This window comes from Dermochelys coriacea, chromosome 8 (assembly GCF_009764565.3).
Source record: "Dermochelys coriacea isolate rDerCor1 chromosome 8, rDerCor1.pri.v4, whole genome shotgun sequence".
In the NCBI taxonomy this organism is placed as follows: domain Eukaryota; kingdom Metazoa; phylum Chordata; order Testudines; family Dermochelyidae; genus Dermochelys; species Dermochelys coriacea.
This window is the reverse complement of record NC_050075.1, coordinates 72,502,246-72,523,473: the sequence shown is the minus strand read 5'-3', so window position 1 is coordinate 72,523,473 and position 21,228 is coordinate 72,502,246. Positions and strand designations below refer to the sequence as shown.

General features: G+C 37.8%; 1 protein-coding gene across 1 annotated transcript in view; it reads right to left on the bottom strand.

Moving 5' to 3' along the window:
• Positions 1–21,228, bottom strand: part of DPYD (dihydropyrimidine dehydrogenase) — a 542,721-nt gene that overhangs the window by 113,778 nt on the left and 407,715 nt on the right. Inside the window, exon 17 of the mRNA XM_038414838.2 lies at positions 1,179–1,299. Coding sequence (XP_038270766.1) covers positions 1,179–1,299 — 121 coding nt within the window. The remainder of the gene's footprint in view (positions 1–1,178; positions 1,300–21,228) is intronic.

Genomic DNA, 21,228 nt, shown 5'->3' with positions numbered 1-21,228 from the left:
AGACCTTACAATAGCCTTGTTAAACGGGAGTACTGCCTTGCTCTGGCCTGTAGGCTGCAGAATATCTAAGAGCCAATGTTGGAAGTCCTTACACTCCTCCAATGGTATCTGGAGGTCTTTGGAAATGTGAATGGACAGGGGGGTCTCCCTGGCTTGAAACACAGTGAGGCCACATAGCCTTCTCCATAAGGTGTTTTCTTAATCTAAGATCATGAATTTATGATGGAAAAGAGTGGCAGTTGCTGCACTTCGCAGCAATATTCGTCTCTCCAGACAGTAGAGACAATGTTGGTGCTTGTCATTCACAGAAAAGGAGTAGGGGGAGGAGAGACAGTTCTTGAACCTTGGGACTCCGGGCACATCCCAGACTCTTAGAACAAACACTATCTATACTAATTATACTAAGAACTCTAATTATGCTAATATGAACTATAAGCGATTTTCAAATTTATTTGCAGAGTAATAATAGTAAAACCTGGAGAAACCCATGGATGCAGGGATTCTGACTCAGGCCACATGGCAATAAGAAGGAACTAGAGAGGCATTGGTTTGCACTGCCTCTTATGACATCGATTTGAAGCATGAGGTGAACTACTGTGTATATGCAGGCCAAAGGACACTGCTTGCTCAAAATTCTGGACTTGGGTGCATGGCATGCATACACACCCATGTGAGGTATACACAGAGGGACAAGCATTCAATGAAGAAATTATGGTTACACAAAGAGAAATGCAGTGAAACTATTAAGTGGGCCTAACTGACTAAGTCTATTATCTGTTTGGACAAATTGTATTTACCAGGACGGAGCATTTTGAAAACTGAAAAAATGGATATAAAAACCCCATAAAATTTGGTCTTACTCCAAAATGCTAAACATGGTAAATAAATGTTGGCCACATTATACATATAAAATCATGCTTTTATATCTCTATATCTATATCACCAACCGCTCTTTCTAGATAGATAGATAGACGTTTACTCTACAGTATTCACTTTATATGTTAATAAACTAGAATATACAGAGAGCAAAATTGTATAGACAACCTTTAATAGCAAGCACTATGCTTACTCTAAATATTTTAAACAATCTGTTTCATTCTAGCTTTTATTAATATTTGTTACTGCTTTGAGCAATAAAGCTGCAAGTCAATATAATTACATGCATTTGAGTTTGTTACCTTCCTGGGCAGCCACTGCAATATTCACAATATCAGTGACATTTGGGGTCAGCTTTGCAAAGAAAGGAATCTGAACAGCTTGTCTAACCCAGCGACAGATGTTTCGGACTAGCTCTGGATTCTGTTCAAATAGGGCAGATAAATATAGGACATATTTAAAAGTAATATGATTTAAATGTATAGATATGCAATAGCAAAACTTTATGACAATCTGCTGTACTGTGGTTTTCTGAAATTACACTTCACAATTGTATCTTGTCTTATTAGTTAACTTAGGTTAACACAGTAAAAGTGAACTGCAAATCCATTACAGAAGAAGAGTTAGATCGCATAAAACAAAGAAAAAGAAATCTTTACCAAGAGACAAAGATACCGTAGAATGTTCACTTACCAATGGGATAAAATAAAACTTCAGGTAACAAGAAATATATTTAACCCATTAATACAAAAATTATCTTTTTTCTATATTGTTTCTCATTCCATGTAAATAATCACTGTAATACAAAATAACACCATCCTGAACCTTCCAGCCCTTATGCATTTCAGATTTCTACACCCTCCATTAATTCAGAATATAGATTAGGATGGCAAAAAATGTAATGAAAAATCAAAATCTTTTCTTTTAAAGCTAGAAATAGAAATCTTCATGCTTTGACTTCTTATGCTTGCCAGGCTCACTTCAGTGGCAGTAGTGTGCTTTGATTCTGGCCTATGCAATAAGTATGGGTGGATGTTTGTTTTTAAATATAACATTTAGTACAAGCTTTTCCCCCTGACACTTACTGATAATGCTTTTTAATAAGTTACCCTAAAATTTGGAACTCATTATTGACTTTGCTAATCTGATTCAGGTGTGTTAAAATGTTTTCAGAAAAACTAAAAGGTGCTATTACGAGATGCAGTATAAACTTGTTACCTGCGTATAGTTTAACTGCAACCCTGGCTATTGTTTATATTTACTAATTCTTTATCTTTGGCACAGATCATTAAATCTGTCATACATAAAAAGATGATTTTCATTTGGATATTAATTGCAACAGATATCCAACATTGTCATTGCTATGAAAATATAATGGGCTTAAGATGAGGCTACATTATAAAGTTCACTTGATTTTGAAGATTTCAGTTTAACAAATCTTGTCCTCCTGCACAGGAAAAATGTGCCACTGTTTTTTTTATTTGACCTTGAACAATTAAATATAAACATTACACCAATATATACAGTGCATCTACACAGCATACAATGCCTTTTCATGAACAGAAAAATCATGAGACTTAGCTCTGCAAATTCCAACTAATAAAAATGGTGATTTACCCTGCACATGTAACTTTCATGCAATATTTATAACAGCTGCATTTATAACAGCTGGATTATGAGAGCAGTTGCATCTTTGTGAGTTTCATTCTCAGTTATAAATTTCCTTGAGCCCAGTGAAGAAAGAGAACCTCTAGAAGAATGATGTTAATTCTTTCCCATAGACATTCTGACAATAATGTAAAAGATGTTTGTACTATATAACTCATAATGATGGTCTATTAGCGCTTGCCATGCTACCATAAAAGTACTGTCTCACTACAGCACACTTAAGCTTTTAAACACATATCAGTCCTTTTAATTCACCTTGAACACATCATTACATCCATGTTTACTTCATCCTAGCCATTAAAATTTGCTAGTGTGTTTTTTGTAATAAATATTCATGTCACCTTCTTTTAGTTAACCTGGGCTTTTCAAAATGTGCAAAATAAGAATAGTTACATGCTACCCCAATGTCTAGATTTAGAGGCAGGAATTTGAATTCTTACTATTAGACCTCCAGCATCAAACATCCACCCTAGATGGCCTGATTAACAAATGCCACTAAAATGCATCAAATACTCAGATTCCAGAATCTAAATTTTCATTTAAAAAAATCAGATTTTTGTCAAAGAACTTGATTGTAAAGATAACCTTCCAAATGAACTGTGCATAAATTGATACCCTCTTGTCTTTCTGAGTCTGCTGATGGCTTGAAACATTAGTTCTGTGTACTCCCCACCCCTTGGTATGGGGTGAGGATGTTGAACATAATTCCAGTAATGACACTGGTGTTAGCATTAATAATTTAATTAATGGAAAATGGAAGGGTGTAGCAGCAAAGCCCATGAAGACCAGGAACTGAGAGTTATTTCAGGGAAGGAGATACAGATGGAAGAAAAGAGGAGTCATAAAAAACAGAGAAGAGGAAGAAATATGAGAAAGAAAGATGGGGAAAGAAGAGGAACAAAGTGGAGATATAGTGGTAGTCCTCACAGTAAGGATGTTTAATCAAGGGACCTGAGGAGATGTGGCTTGAGTAACAGGAATAGGATCAAAAGATAAAATATTTTATGACCACAGTCAGACAAATGCATTTTGGGAACATCTGGAAGACAATTCATATACATTTGCCATTTTAAAATGAGATGATATTTGTCAGAAAACTAGAAGCCACAACAGAAATTTTCCCAGGAATTTCAGAAAGAAACTGTACTGTTCAATACAGTACATTAGCTAATCTTGCCTACCTACAATTACATAAAATGGACCAAACTTTACAGTCTTCAGTCAGTCCTTAATTACTTTAGTGGAAGCAGTTTTGCCTGTATAGGGACAGGGGAAGGACTGAAGGATTTGGGCGGCTGCAATTACAGAAAGTACAGAGTGTGACTCTTCTGCCAGCCAAAATCCTGAATGTGGTTACTCAGTAATGCATACTTATCTAGAAATACAGGAATTACCACACTGGATCATGCCAGTGATTCATCTAAATGCATAATCCTGTCTTTGATAATGGTCAATTGCAGACGCTTCAGAGAAAGATGCGAGACACCATGTAGGAGATCTGCTTACGAGGAACTTTCTTCTCAACTCTTATTAATTACTAGCTGTCTTATGCCCTGAAGTGCAAGGTTTTAGTTACATTTGATAAGATAAAAACATTTTCAAGTCTGTCAATATCTATATTAATCTCTAATTCTTTTTTGAATACCACAAAGCTCTTCTATTAATGATATATTATAGCAATGAGTTTTATAGGTTAATCATGCAGTGTATAAAAAAATCCTTTTAACAGTATTACATTTTACCTTTCAATTTCATTGCGTCCCTTCTCCTTATTCTTATTACGGACAAGTTAAGCTGATTTTGGAATTAGCACTTATCATAGTTACAGGGCGAGCTACGCATTACACAGGTTTTGCTATCTTCAGCCTTCTCAGTTTGAACCATACAGTCCTACCACTCCAGGACTGGGTCTCTGGGCTGCAGCCCCTGTTTACCAACTCTGATGTACAACAGGACCAACTGTGTCTGGCACCTGTTAACACTTCTCCTCCAGAAGAAGCTGATGACAATGGCTGATTAATGTGACTGAAAACCAGCTCCTTCAAAAAACACAGCATTATCTATTCACCCCAAAAGTTAATAGCACTCAGAGCATATGGTAAAAACAATACAGGTTTGTATGCATATTTCCCGTCATCTAAATCTTAATCTTTCCTTGCGGGATTTGTAAATTCCATTCAGCCCTGTTATCTCATTATCTCCATCTCTAGACTTGCCCTCTGCATTCTTTTCCTCCTCATTGTTTCCCTTCAGGGCAGCTGCTGACAGCCCACTCAACCCTCTCTTCTTCCCTAGGCTCAGCATATTTAAGATTTAGCATCTCCTATATTCCTTGGTTTGGCCTAGGAAGAGTAAACTTTACCAGCCCAGTTGGAGCCAGGCCAGGAGTATTCCCCAACTAATAGTTTTCCCATTGTTCCGCCACAAAAGCATTCTCTATAATAGTACTTATCTTTGCCATTTCTTCATTTCTACCACTTGCTGCCTCCTTTGATTTAACTTTATGCAGCCAGACAGGAGAATATCACACAGGTAAACGAAGGCACATGTGATATTTATAAAAAATAATGCACATAACTCCCTCAATCTGGATAGTAAAAAAGTTACACTACGTAGTGTGGGTACCTTTAGGACAAGGAAGAATGGCTTGTATGATGTAAGATAGGGAAGCAGCAAGATGGAGCCAGCGAAAGTGAGACTTAACATAACCAGGACCCCTCTCCTCCCTCTGGAGCTCCACAGATGGAGTGCTTGCAAGACTGGGCCATTACATTTTAATTTTAGAAATTTATTCACCTAACTCTAAAAAACTCAACAATCTACCACGGAGAGTGTCAGTGAGGAAGCTCACAGTGGGCCCATCACATCTAAGACACTCCCTCTCTTCCAGTGGCTTCCTCTAATGAAGAGACTCCGTTCTTGGCCTTGCTTTGTTGTGCTTGTTAGAGGTGAATAAGGAGTACTGCAGTAACTCTCACACCTTTGTTGGGTTGGGGGCAGTAAGGATTAGGATCCATATAGGAAAGCTTGGGAGATGGAGGCATAGTCATTTCCCTAGACTCCCCCTTCATTCAAGCAGCTCCAAGACAGCTGCTCACGGAGAAGATCTGGGATTTCTTTGATCCCCTGTCCAAGCCAACAGGATTTGTTGGTCCAGTGTGTAGCCAATTTACATAATGTACGTGGCTACCACACTTCTTCCCTTCAGATAAACCAGGACTAGGATCTAGCCTTTAAAAGACTGGGATTTTAAGAATGGCCATTTTAAAGTTTCATGGTATCTGTGTTTGATGATTCACTCTCTTGCTCTTGCTTCCAACATTTCTTAAAAAAAGCAAAGGGGTTCACCTTAAATCATTGCAAATAGATGTCTTCAGAGTCTCTTTCCAGTATCCAAGTTCTGCTTTTCAGATTACTAAGACTCTGTTCCATGTAATATACAAAAAAGTAATCTCTTCTCTTCCCACCTCTGGGAAGTCCAAAATTACCTTCATAAAACTGCCTAAATTTCATAGTACCTAATTACAGAATTGCAATTAATCACTACAGGAAAAGAGACATAATTTGTGAATTTCACAGCTAATCTTATTGTATCCTCTTATCCTAGCAAGGGGCTTTTTAGTTTATGCATTGTCCCATTTCAAACTTAATTAAAACTAACAATTTATTTAAAGCCTGTCAAATTAGGGGGAAAATTTCCCAGGGTGGGAGAAAAATAACTCTCTCCTTATAGTCTGAGTAAAATATTTCCTCATTTCTCAGGAAATTTGACAAGAGAGAATTCAGTCAACATCTTCCACCAGCCACAGCTGTCAAAAGAGACAGCAAAGGGGGAGCTTAACTGAATGCAGGAGTGATGGTACTCATAGTTATACATGTTGTTATTTATGAATGTTGGGTAACATTTTCTGAAGTACCTAAGGTCTAGCTCCTAAAAAGGCAGTTAGGTGCCTAAAATCCAGGGAAATTAATAGGAGTTAGGTGCCAAAATACCCTTCTGAATGCAGAAAATTCCAGCCTCAAATTTAGAGGAGATTTTGAAAATGTGCACTTTATATCTGAAGACTTATTTCCCCTCTCGGCCTTCTCTTCTTTAGACTAAACAGGCCTTATTCTTTTAATCTTTCCTCATAGGTCACGTTTCCTAGAATTCTTATCATAGTTGCTGCTCTCCTCTGAACTCTCTCCAACTTGTTCATATCTTTCTTAAAGTATGGTGCCCAAAACTGGATACAGTACTCCAACTGGCGCCTCACCAGCACAGAGGAGAGCAGAACAATTACCTCAGGTGTCTTACATGTGATGCTCCTGTTAATACAACCTCCTGTATAACATGGCTAGTCTCAATTTTTTAAAAAATTGCCTTTCTTACTCACACAAAGACAAGACTATTTAAAGATCATGCCCATATAAACTTGCATGAAAACAACAGAGGCTTGCCTGAGTAAGGAATGAGTAAAAACTGAAGATGAGCATCAGGATTTAGCCCTATAATTCTTATTCTCTTAATTACCCTATAAAAACCAAGAAAAAGACCAGATTCTAGCTTTGTTCTCAGTCTTAAAAGAAATAAAGCCCCAACATGAAGGTAAAGCTGTAAGCAGGGTGTCATGACTTGAGCAGGTGTTGTTCAGATCAGTCACTTTTAATTTCCACTCTGTAGAGCCTAATGGAGATAGATTCTCTCCTTTTTCCAATCATACCAACTGTCGTTGGACAGAATCAAGTCACTTTGGACTAGGGCCATGCTTTTTGTCATGGCTGAGTTGAGACATCAAAGTTCTGAGTCCCATTCTACCATTAGAAGAAACAACAGCAGCTTCTAAGACGTTGCCAGAACTGGACAGCCACCCTACTGGTGTTCAGAAAGAAACCCTGCATGCATATAGCTTATTTAAAGACTTTATAACAATACTCAGCTCCAGTACAAAGCCTCAAATCAAAATCCAGTGGAGCATTAAAAAATACAGTTCTCTAAATTCATAAAAATTTATGACAGAAAACAGGACTTCTGAATAAGCTTCGTTCAAGAACATCCCCATCTTCTATCCTCTTAATTTTATTCAATCTTGTAACTCCGTCTAGTTTGCCCTCTCTCCTGAACAACTAATTTAATTTCTGAGAGGCGCCAGAAATAAAGTCTGTTTTACTACCATGTTTCATCTTATAATTAACAATTTTGATATAGATCATCTTGAAAAACATTATTTTGATCCCCTCCCTTCTCTAGGTTTTCAAACAGCTTTTTTGTAGGGTTTCATAAATATGTGATAAATACTTTGTTTACCATCTTTCCCCATTACAATTTGAACAATTGAAACCTGAGAAAAATTACTATAGCATTTTTTACTTGCACACAGTATTGCAGCTGCACAATAGAACACTTTTAGCAGTTAAAAACACATCAGACTATGCTTCACATTTTAACGTATCTCATCTAATAGCTGCCAGTATTAACACAGGTCAGTATCTAAACTCAAGAATACATTTATCAAAGTGATGCATGGGAGCTCCACTTTGAATTCCTTGTTAGCACAAAACTCCTACACATTGCTTTGAAAAGGTACCATTTAAAGACTGGAAATTAACCAACTTAATGACAAGGTCAAAAATCAGCATGAAAGTTTTGACTGACCAAATACACAAAGTCTAAAATATAGATTATTGAAAGTTGAAGCAATGATAAGAGGATTGTCAGTAGCAAAAACAGGGGTAGCTCAAAATGTTTTAAGTTGTCTTTATTTAGTAGCCTTTGCAATTATTCCCTTTTTCAGCTCATGTAAAGGCTTTATTGTTTTGGGTGTTTTTCTTCCCCACCGTGCAGAAAAAGACAATTCAATTTATTTTGATGACAGAGCCTTGCTTCTACACAGAGAGTGGAACCATGCTGCATTTCGTTAGCTCAGATTTGGCTTTTTTAATTTAAAAATGTGAAAACCCCCCAAACATACCAATGTCTATAAAACAAACTAATTTTAAAATGCCTGTATTCCCTTAATCTTAAATAGAGTTTTTTTTTTAATTTCTACAGCCATCTTCCATGCATTGGGAAAGGCTTCCTTTTGTTTGACTGGGATAGATCAGGTAGGATTGGTAACTACAATTTACAGCTATTGATTTCATTCAACATTAAAGGACCAAAATTCAACCATTATTCTCATCAGTTGTCACAGCAAAGGTTAATAATAGTTGAATTTTGGACTGTAAGAGTGAAGCATGGATTGACAGCTGAAATTAGCAAACTGTTTCATTCAGAGACTAAGTCAATACTCAGGTCTAAATATTCCAAGTTCAAAAATTGAAATAGTGCATTAAAATGTTTATAAACTATGCGGTGTGAGTGGAAAGAATTATTCATTGACAATATCAGAACATTTAAGTTGATAGCTAATAAAAAAGACATTTCTCCCCTCACAGAAGAACATATTTCATCTTGGTTGTTTCTATATGACCAAAATAATGCTTCTCATATCACTATAAAAAAGTGGTATACAGCATGATTAAACAATATTTCAACTCTTTAGTTCATGCAGAGGTTACCTGCTAGAGGGCATAAAGGTTTGATTAGGTTTATGTCGTACATGAGAAATTTTAAAGGAAAGAATATAACACTCCTTTAAATATACGAGCACTGTAGCTACAAATAGCTTTTTCTTGTAGTCAGGTAGGCAATCTCTTAGTCCCTTTACTATAAATAAATAGGTAGAATATAACAGGTACTTCAGGAAATCATAAATCCTTCATGCTCCAGTGGCAAGTTAAAGAATGTAAAGTCTATGTATTGACTAGAATTTCCCACCGCTTTTAAAAATAGTCATAATTTGCATCTTTATTCAGTTTGGATACACTATAAATGGTCTGTTTTCAAATTAATTTCACTAACCATAGCATGAGTTGAGCCAAAATGCAAAGATAAAGCTGGAGCCTATTCTAGAAAATTCAGACATGGGTAGTGAAGAGACTAGTGAGTACACTGTTAATTCATACTTACAGTACTCAGTGTTGGCATACAAATAAAATCTGTAGTAAGTAACTGATATTAAGATGATGTGTACTGAGTGTAACCTTTGTTAGATACCTTCTACTATGTGTCAGGATGAAAGATTTCAAATTGTTGAACTTTTCATACCCTCCTGCTTGTTGTTGATCACATCCTTTTTAAGAAATCTTGTCTATAGGGTATCATAGGTATTAACAACTCCAATGCTTTACACAAAGGTAGGAGCAAGGCATGTGTAATTAGTATGTTGTGATCATTAAAAACCATTGTAATTATGCAGTCTACTGAAATGTCTCCTGAATTTTCTACATTTCATTAGTATTACGACTTTCAGAGTATTAGAGGGTGACTACAAGAGTAAGAGCAAATTGTCAGAAGCTTTTAAGAAAGCTGTGCTTTCCCTTCTGCTTTGTGAAGCACTCACTTCCTGTGCCCTCTGTGTTGGTTCCCAAGACAACAAAATTCTCATTAAAAAAACCCCCCCAAATCCTTCTCATGTCCTTTCCAAGTGGGCCAGCATGACTGATGTTTTGGCCTGATTGACCTTCACTATACCTTCTATGATTCATATGGGCAATTCCTGCTGAAGAGTCCGTAATCATGATAAAAATAAAAAGGAAAATAAAGAGATCTCTACCACCAGTGTTCTTTCACATATACATGAACTTGAAGGCAGGGTCACAATTAAGGTTTCTAAGAAAATCCATTCACAGGGAATGTTTTCCATAGACAAACAAAATGTTACTACACACACAACAGGTAAATGACCTATTACCAAATATAACATGATTTTAAAATTTTGAATATACTGGTAATACTGTTAACATTAGTATGCTATCTATACTCCACTTCTATGTTCTGTTTTGTGTTTTGAGTAATTCAATTAAAAATCCTACAAACCAATAACAACCATGTTGTCAAACTCCAATTTAAAATTACAGAATAATGCTTTGATAATGAATTTATTAAGCTTCACATTTCTTCTAGTGTGTGTGAAAATCACAATTCTTAAGGCAAATTAACAACTAACTGCCTTACCTCATTATTAAGTATTGTCTCCTCCTATATGATATGAAATGTATACTTTATGAGCACTCTGTTTCATACAAACGACATTTCAGGGGAGGGAAGGAAATGATACACTTTAAAAACAACATCTCACTACTCCCGAATCCTACAAGAATAATCGTAGCACTATAATAATCCAAGCACTACAGTTTGGTGGTCAAGGTCTGTCTAGTAGTGAAAATACAGTGAGTTCACTTAATCTCATGGGATTTTCAGTGAAATATATCAGGAATCAGTCATTATGGGTATTATTTTAAGAGCAGCTTAAAAACGGGATTCAAAAGCGAAGGGAAGGGAATCATAATGAGAACAGACATTAAAGGAACACAAGGAGGAGGAGAAACTAGCAAAGAGAAAACAAACAGGTGAAGAGAAAAGACATAGTAATAGCAGAAAATTGAATATATCTGGTAAGAATCCACAACAAGATGAAGACATTGGATTAAATGGACCTGTCATAAATATAAAGGTTTTGCATGTCTCAAAGTCAAAGAAACAGGTCCCATCCTTCTGAGGCCTGGCCAGATATTACAGGCGATTTGTACCGCAATACAGCCAAATCGCCGCCCCACTGACAGACCTAACCAAAAAGAAACAGCCAAATGCAGTTCAGCGGACTGAAGAGTGTCAGAAGGCCTTTAGCCAGCTTAAAGCGACCCTCATGTCTGATCTTCTGCTAAGGGCCCCAGACTTTGACAAACCGTTCCTAGTAACAACAGATGTGTCCGAGCGAGGTGTGGGAGCAGTTTTAATGCAGGAAGGACCGAATCAAGAGTTCCATCCTGTCGTGTTTCTTAGCAAGAAGCTGTCTGAGAGGGAAAGCCACTGGTCAATCAGTGAAAAGGAATGTTATGCCATTGTCTAAGCTCTGGAAAAGCTACGCCCGTATGTTTGGGGATGGCATTTCCACCTGCAAACTGACCATGCTGCGCTACAGTGGCTTCATACCACCACGGGAAATAACAAAAAACGTATTCGGTGGAGTTTAGCTCGCCAAGATTTTGATTTTGACATACAACACATCTCAGGAGCTTCTAACAAAGTGGCTGATGCACTCTCCCATGAAAGTTTCCCAGAATCAACTGGTTAAAATCGTCCTTGAGATGTGGAAAACATTGTTAGTCCTTATACAGTTAGTAGTATATTTAGAGGTGCATGTGTCTTATTAACTCTGTTTTCTCCTAGAGCTCCAGGAAAAAAATCACAGCCAGTGTTTCACCCTATCTGTGATTTGGGGAGCGTGTCATAAATATAAAGGGAAGGGTAACCACCTTTCTGTATACAGTGTTATAAAATCCCTCCTGGCCAGAGGCAAACCCTTTCACCTGTAAACAGTTAAGAAGCTAAGATAACCTCGCTGGCACCTGACCCAAAATGACCAATGAGGGGACAAGATACTTTCAAATCTGGAGTGGGGGGAGGAACAAAGGGTTTGTCTGTCTGTGTGATGCTTTTGTCGGGAACAGATCAGGAATGCAGCCTTACAACTCCTGTTAAGTTAGTAAGTAATCTAGCTAGAAATGTGTTAGATTTACTTTTGTTTAATGGCTGGTAAAATAAGCTGTGCTGGATGGAATGTATATCCCTGTTTTTGTGTCTTTTTGTAACTTAAGGTTCTGCCTAGAGGGATTCTCTATGTTTTGAATCTGATTACCCTGTAAGGTATTTACTATTCTGATTTTACAGAGGTGATTCTTTTATCTTTTCTTTAATTAATATTCCTCTTTTAAGAACCTGATTGATTTTTTTCTCTTGTTCTTAAGATCCAAGGGTTTGGGTCTGTGTTCACCTGTACAAATTGGTGAGGATTCTTATCAAGCCTTCCCCAGGAAAGGAGGTGTAGGTTTTGGGGGGATATTTTGGAGAAAACGTCTCCAAGTGGGCTCTTTCTCTGGTCTTTGTGTAAGAAGCTTGGTGGTGGCAGCATACTGTTCAAGGACAAGGCAAAGTGTGTACCTTGGGGAAGTTTTTAACCTAAGCTGGTAAGAATAAGCTTAGGGGGTCTTTCATGTAGGTCCCCACATCTGTACCCTAGAGTTCAGAATGGGGAAGGAACCTTGACAGCACCACTGGTATATTGTAGCTACTGTAGTAATTCCTGTGTTCCTAGAAAGAAAGAGAGATCAGAAAAAAGCAACAGAAAAAAAAATTAGAGTTAATGGAAATTGAAACATAGCAGGCAAGAAAGACAAAGATGACATAGATGCACAAAAGCATGGAAAGTAGAAGAGGAAAAGTAGTAAAAATAGAAACTGAGAAAACAGAGTAAGAGAAGTAGATAAGGAAATAATGGAACAGGAGAAAAAGTAAGATACATACAGAATATAAGAAGAAAATGAAGATTCAGAATGAGGTTTTCAAAGGTGCACAGATTTTTTGCATGCCCAATTATATTGATACACATAAAATTAATGGGAATTGGGTGCTCTGAAAATCTCAGCCCACATTGTGCCACCACAAGGGGGTGGACTGGAATCCAACTTGCTCTAAAGTACACAGTTTCAGAGCACATATTTCTAAACACTAAGGTCAAAGCAGAAAAGCAGCCCAGGGCTGGCTGGACTCACCTAGATGTGATCCTTCAATGCTTCATAGGTTTTACAGAGAAGAGGTGAATGACGAGGGTATGTGGGTGGAGTGGAATTCTATTAGAGAAGTGGCAAAAGGAGCACAGAAGTTGCTGGAACTGTCAGAGAAGGAGGAATGTTGGGAGAGATCAGATAAGAGAGAGTGGAATGGTTTGTTTAGCAGAACAAACTGAATTTTTGGCTTTAGTGAAAATACTACCATTGCAAAAACCCTGTTATTTCAGAAATTGGATTTTGTACCAGTTGTCCTATTGTTTGGACAGCCTTTGGCATTAGTCTACACGATGTCTAAAACTGTTGTCTTGATGAAGATGAATGCCTTCTGAATGGCTGTACTGGCTTACCAGGAGACTTTTTTGCTTTATTTGATCAAGTAAACTGCATAGCAATACAACAGCTACTTTACTGGGGGAAGTAAATCCATGAGTCAGCATTCAGCAGCTGCAATCTAGATGATTATGCCAAAAGCAAATTGCACATCCATGGTTACTGCTCCTCTCATGCAGTAGAACTGACATGATCATTCTAGAATACCAACTTGTTGGCTAGTCATTTTAGGTGCCGATCTAACTTTTGCCTACATTTTGGAGCAGTCACAAAGAAAGGCATGCGGCACAAATACAGCACTATGATCATCACTGATAAAAGCAGTGATGAACGCAAATTCCTATTGTATAGAGTAACAAAACGTAATGGAGATTCTCAGACAGTACCTGAAATGGGGGAACTTGCAGAATAAAGATTCACTTTTCATTGCTAAGACACTTCAGTTGAGAACAGTAGTGTTTTAACAAGAAACCACCAGTTCTAATCCTTTATACAGTGCCTAATAGTTAAATTACTTCTCTCTAAGTACTTATACAATTTCCATTGCTGGAGTGCTTGGGTACCTCCCAAGACCATACAGTTGAAAACAACAATAATTTCTCTCTTTCTTGTCCTTCCTTCTGTTAGAGAAACGACTTTGATGAGTTTACTTTATAGGTCTGTTTGCGTGAGAGAGGTGTTTTGAACATGATGTGGTTAGTATTACCACAAAACACTGCTGCATTGAGTATACAAATTCTCTGCGGGTGTAAACTGACACTTCTCCACTGACTTGGGTGGAGGTGCACTGATTTTCCCCAAGAGAATATTTGGTCTAGTGTGTGTCTTCCTTTAATTCACTGATTAAAGAAAATCAAATGTGGTAAGGGAGAAAGAGAGCATACAAAACCCTGCCTGCCTCCTCCCCTATACTAAACAAGAACAAAATGGTTAATACAAGTGAAAAATAAGACACAGAACTTCTGAAACAATAAGAGAAAATATTCCCACTACTGCTTTGGTACACTCCCATTGTTCTTTGAATAATTTGGTTCAGTAATTAATACAAAAGTGAAGAGGTAGAACTAATGCTGCAAGGAGGACTGAATGAACTCTGCTAAACCAACATATTGTTGGATGAAATAATGCTACACAAGCAAACATATAATCACATTTTGTTTGGGGGATCATGTATTTAAAATAGTAACATCTCCTCACTGGCATAGCAGCAGTAAATTATTTTGTGATGCTGTGCACCTCAATTAAGAAGCAGACTCATCATTTCTATTTCCAAGGGAGGATGGTGTAAATCTAAGAGTGTCACATAGCTAGATTTGATCTCTGTAACCAGTGGCTTTCTATTTGAAGATTTCTGCACTTTTGCATAAAGCAATGCAGGCTTTAAGACGCTCAACTGCCTTCCTAATTGTAGGCAATATACCATAAACACAGCCAAATGGAGTTTAAGTAAAATTAATGAATTAAAGTTAATAAATATATTATTTATATAATTTATTAAAATTAATAAATATAAGAAGTTTTACAACAGCAAGCTTCTTTTAGATATGAACTGAGTAGTTAAATTACTATTTAAATGGTGGTGAGCTGGAGTTTGGTGCTTACAGTCCATTTATGCCAATGGAAATTAATTTCCTTCCAAAATAAAACCCCTACAGCTGAATTTGCAAAATATGCATGCCGTATATGGGCAGATAGTAAGGATTAGTTGCTAGGAAATATTCATAAACAATAGTGTCATAAACTTTAAAATGTATGGTAATAGCACACTGTTTTTGCTCCTGCATACAATAAATGAACCATCTCTTTGAAAATAAAATTTAGAAGCATACTGTGTACTCACAGAGGTTGACCAAATGTATCTGTTTTCGCTGAACTCTTGAAAAAGCGCACTTAGATCTCCTCACCATAATGACTACCTCTTTCCGAGTTACAAGGAAAATACTTGTGCTTTTTTTTGTTTCCTAGTCCTTCCATATCTCTAGTACGATTATTGCAAAAACTCTTGGCTAAAAATTTAGTAAAGCAAACTCTTCTGCTCTTTCCCCACTCCTCATTAGGCTAGTGAGAAACACAATAACTTTTGAAGACCTTGGATGTGAATTATCACAGACCATCTTGTTGTTAAGTTTTTTAGTAGATGTGACATTAAACATGTTGGATCTGAGGTTCCATCTGAACAACAACAAAAAACCTTCTACGGGAGAGAACATCAAACCTAACTTATCAGATCAATCAGCTAATGTAACCGTTTGCTTCTCCATCTGAGAATAACTGAATATAATGCAAGACTTTTCTGGAATAAACATGTAGAGCTTAAAGCTGTGAAATATATGTTTTTTCCATCACAATAATGGTAGCACACCTGTAACGTTCTTTTCAGGAAGATGATTTAACAAAGAATCTGAAAGAATTTTGGCATGGCTCCCAACATAAAGACTTTTTTTTCTGAAGAGAAAAAGCCTGTAGTGAAATCTTATCTGCAATCAGTGATAATATGGGAAAAACAATGTCTAACTTTAACAAGGTCTTCTGGATTGAAATGTGAGCACTATCACTTTCAGTGCTCAGGTGGGTTTATCATTTGTATTAACTGTTGTCAAACTATAATTACTACAGCACTGAGCTAGGATAAGTGATGAACATGGGAAAAATACTGTAGTTTTAAAAATGACACTCCGTGTACCAGGTGGTCTATACATTTATTATTATATAAACATTGAAAGGCTACATTACTACTGTTCTGAGGAAGTCAGCACAGTAGCACTACATAATTAACGATAAAGTTTCTGTTGACCTTCTTAACAGTATCAAAAGGACCTTACCAAATCCACAGCCATGAAAAATGAGTCACGGACTGTGAAATCTGGACTTTTCTGTGCTTTTATCCAATGCTATACAGATTTCACGGGGGAGACCAGTGTTTCTCAAATTAGGGATCCTGACACAAAAGGGAGTTGCAGGGGGTTGCATGGTTATTTTAGGAAGGTCGCGGTATTCCACCCTTATTTCTGCACTGCCTTCGGAGCTGTGACTGGAGAGTGGCAGCTGTTGGCCAGATGCCCAGCTCTGAAAGAGGCGCCCTGCCAAAAGCAGAGTAGAAGTAAGGGTGGCAATACCATACCATACCACCCATACTTCTGTGCTGCTGCCTTCAGAGCTGGGTGACTGGAGAGTGGCGGCAGCTGACTGAGGGCCCAGCTCTTCAGGCAGCAGTGCAGAAGTAAGGGTGGCAATACCATATCATGCCATCCTTACTTCTGCACTGCTGCTGCTGATGGCTCTGCCTTCAAAGCTGGTCTCCTGGCCAGCAGCCACCTCTCTCCAGCTTCCCAGTTCTGAAGGCAGCGCAAAAGTAAGGGTAGCAGTACTACAAAGCCTCCCCTACAATAACTTTGTGATCACCCCACAATTCCATTTTGGGTCAGGACCCCTACACTTACAAAACCGTGAAATTTCAAATCTAAATAGCTGAAATCATGAAATTTGTGATTTTTAAAATCCTATGACCATGAAATTGACCAAAATGGACTGTGAATTTGGTAGGGCCCTAAGTATAAACAGACTCTGATATATTTGTAAATTGTTATAAAAGAAATAGAAACTAAAACTTTATTACCATTAACCAGTGTTAATAAATGAAATTGAAATTTCATACATGCTTTAAGTAACATATTGACAGCAATACAGATGCCTCTTAAAATTACCTTCTGGAAAACTACACTATTTAGGTGTCAGAATGTCTTCATTAATGGCTTGGAATTAACATCACATAAAAAGCTGAGTGTCATAATGCAGGATAAACAAATGTCCATTTTAGGCCAAACTCCCCTCCTTGTTCTCTGAATAAATCTGGAAATAATTCTTAAAATTTACTGAGGTGTAAAACATTAGAGGTGGCAGAGGGTGGGCAATAAATAGGGCAGAGAAAAATGGAACCGGTTCCCAGATTTCTAAACATGTCCCAATTCCCACAAATTGCACAGACTGAAATGAGGAGCAAATGTAGACAGTATGATTAACATTTAAGAAGAAAAACACATCAATCTTTATCACACTAAACACAGCTAAAATACATATATACTTTTCTAGCATTATCTTTCCATGTAAGCAAGCAACTGCTGTAGTTATCCCAAGGATATTATGCAGTCATGAATGAGATGGGAGGAAGCCCATAGGACAGTCTCTCCATTAAGATGTGGCCCATGCTGTGAAGAAAGTTTGAGAACTCCCGATTGATGGAACTAACAGGATAGCTCTACTGTCTCTAGCGCCGCCTTGTTGTTTTCCCAGAGAGTATCCTTTTTCCAAAAGATTCACAGTCTCACTTGGCTCAACTGCATCCACTTACTTCTCACCTGGGGATGCCGCTGAAAACACCTATTGGGATTTAACTCAGAATACTACATGGCACTGTTTGACTTAACATGGTGTACCCCATGGAGTACCACATGGGAAGATTACATTTTGGATAAGGAACCCCTTTGGTGGATCACTGAAAGACTTGTGATACCCCCTTTATTCAGTCCTTACTTCAGCAAACCTCATTGGAAGTTGATAAAAATTTGCCCGAGCTAGGTCCAAAACACTGAGGAAGAACTTCACAATTTTGCTTTGTATGTGTGTATATATATATATATTTGGCTAAAGAACTTAAACTGTGTTCTGGTCTCTCACAGCTGCTGCTCCGAGGCAGTTAGATAAAGAAAAATATATATTTAAATGAGAGTAGTAAGAATAAACATTAAAAATATCCATATTGTACGGAGAACAGAGAAATGCTATTAATATACAAACATATATGCATATGTAATGTAATCCTATTGGTTTACAAAGCCAAACTCCTCTGAGCAGTGTCACAAATCTACATGATAGCCAGGTATGCTCAAATTTTGAATTTGGTTCTCTGATTTTACACTAGTTGAAAGATATGTAAAAACTCATGTAGGCAGACAGCTCCCTACTGACTACACTTCTAAGCAGCTTCACATGCATACATTACTCCAGCCAGCTAACGTTGGATGTAATTTACGCTCAAAAAATGAGCCTGAAATCTGTCTATTTCTGTTTCAATGAGAAGCCCTTCAGGGTCTTCTCTGACCAAATGACACCCCCTTAAGAGGCTATGGAATGACACATTGAGACAATCCACAAATGCATAACTTGCTCCCATAATGAGATATGCAGTGCAGATTTGAAGTCAGAATTTGGCTAATCAACAAGTCAGATATGGTTATTGCAGATGTTTGTTGTTGCTTTTGATCAAATGCACCTTGTAAAAAAACCTATAACAGCTGTGACAGACTTGGAACCTTTTATAAATTTTCATTTCTTTTTTTTTAATCATAACTTTGAGAACTGACCACTGTACATACACACCGTACTTGTCATTAAAAGTAATATAGGCAATGAAGGATATTGATACCATGTTCCAGGAAATAATCTTTTCTAGATACTATATCTGGTGGAACTGTAAACCTGAGAATCAACTGAAGTGTGTACATAGTCCCATTGAAATTCTTATGACCCCTATTGTATACAAGGTCGAGGGTTTAAAAATAAAACTTTATAGTTAACTTGCCTCATCAGAACTTAGGTTCTGGATTGTTTTAGGTTCAGCTGAAGATGCAGGGGTAAAATAGAGGGCATCTATTGGATTTGCACCCCGATAGATAGGTAGATAGATAGATAGATAGATAGATAGATAGATAGATAGATAAAAACTACATTAAAGTGACAAAATCAAGCATTCAAAAGTTAGGAAATGCCAGACTTAAAGGTGGCAGTGCTAAGCTTTGTTCAGACCCCTTGTGCATATGCAATGTGATAGTCTTTAACGACATGATCCTATACTGTTTTTCTCACAGGATTCCTGCCTGCATTCAAGTCAGGCAGCTTCCTCCTCCATACTGCCTGAGAGTCACCACCCTGCACTTTAAGCAGGGAGGGGTTTGTCTGTCTGGCTGCGAGAAGAGGGCAATGCTTTCTGGCTTGGGGGGAGGAGGGGAGATATAAAATTGCTGGAAAAGCAGTCAGTATGGTGGATGACTCACCACCTAGAAATGAGGGGTTTAAAAAGGTAAGCCAGGGCCTGGATCCTCCCAGCATCACTTGGAACAGGCTGGGCAGCACCCCTCCCTATTTAGGTCACAAATATGCTGGGTGTTTACCTATATCTGCTGTGGGGCGAAAAACCCCCAACTTCACCTGGCCAGTATGGTGATAACGGAAAAATTCCTTCCCATATTGGCCAGGTGCAGCTGGAGGTTTTTTGCCTTCCTCGCAGCAGGTTCAGGTGGGCTCTGTTCATGCAGAGCATGACGGGCGGTAGTCCATATCACACAACTCTTTATTTAAGTGTATAGTGGATGTTCAGGCACATAAATTAAGGCACAAAAGATAAATGGATAAATGGCTTGGAAAAGGAATTAAGGAGAGGTGCTTGGTAATTGAGGGTGCTGCAGGCAGTTGGGGACTCCTCTGATTGGTAGGCAGGGAGCCAACCCCCCTCATTATAGTCCACCGTAACCCCTCCTATAGTGGGGGGGGGTCGGTAAGGTCCTGGCAAGGGAATTGCTGGAGGGACCTGGATGAAAAGGACGGGGGGAGCTGGTGGAAGCCCCCTCCCCCCCAAATTCCCTGAAATTGGACGTTCCCGGCAGTGGATCTTCTGGATGGACATGAGCAGAAGGGGTGGGGGGGCACTGGAACCCCCCCAACCCGGTTAATTGTGGAGTTTTCAACTGCACTAGTCCCAGACATCTAATAATAAAGTTGTGGCCTGATTAAACCTATATCTAATATCTCCTGTCATTCTTTCGGCATAGCCAGACAACCAGCAGGGGAAGATCTGAGAGCACAGGAGAGATTGTTTCTCTGCTCTTAGTTCTGGTGGCCAGTGCTACAGTGGCCTGCAGCAATGATTGCAGGTAAAATCTGGCTCAGCATCTGTAATCCTTGGTTGGAGCACACTCTGTTCAGAGGGAATCTTCGGAGAAAGTATCTGAGAAACCCAAAAAGTCTCTACTGCGCATGTGCAAACTGAGATTTTTCAAAGGCTTATAACTTGGCCAAATTTGAGCAGTTTTCCCAGAAAACAGCATAGATGCATTTCTAACACAAAACAATCCTCCTTCCCCCACCTCCACCACATTTCAGGCCCTTGCTCCAATGCATGGAGGTGGTAGAGCTTTTCAATGAAATGGATATAAGAATTTTTTTAAACAAGGGCAAAACAACATTTTCCCTTAATCTCACTTTCAGCAACTACTGAATCATTTTTGCTGAACATTTCTAAAATAATTCAGCCTGACACAAACACCTGACAAGGAAAATTTCAGCCCAAATGGTTAAATTTTCACAAAGCTATAAGTAGCCTTGGCAGATATTTTTAAAATAAGTTTATTTTTTTAATAATTTTTATCCATTTAAATTTTAAGTTGCAAGAAATTATGCAGGAATCAGACAATAGTTATTTAATGATAGATGTTGAGATTCAAAAAGGTAAAGCTTTATAACTATTAAGACACAAATTGTCAACATCACGTCAAAATATACCAAGTAAATATCCTAAAATCAAACTCTAATAAGTTCTCAAGCAGCATTTTTCTGATTTTGCCTATCTGTATATTTTTGATTATTGATGGAAACATTTTTTGTGTGTATGGTGAAATTGACATTTACTAACATTTACTGATAAATATG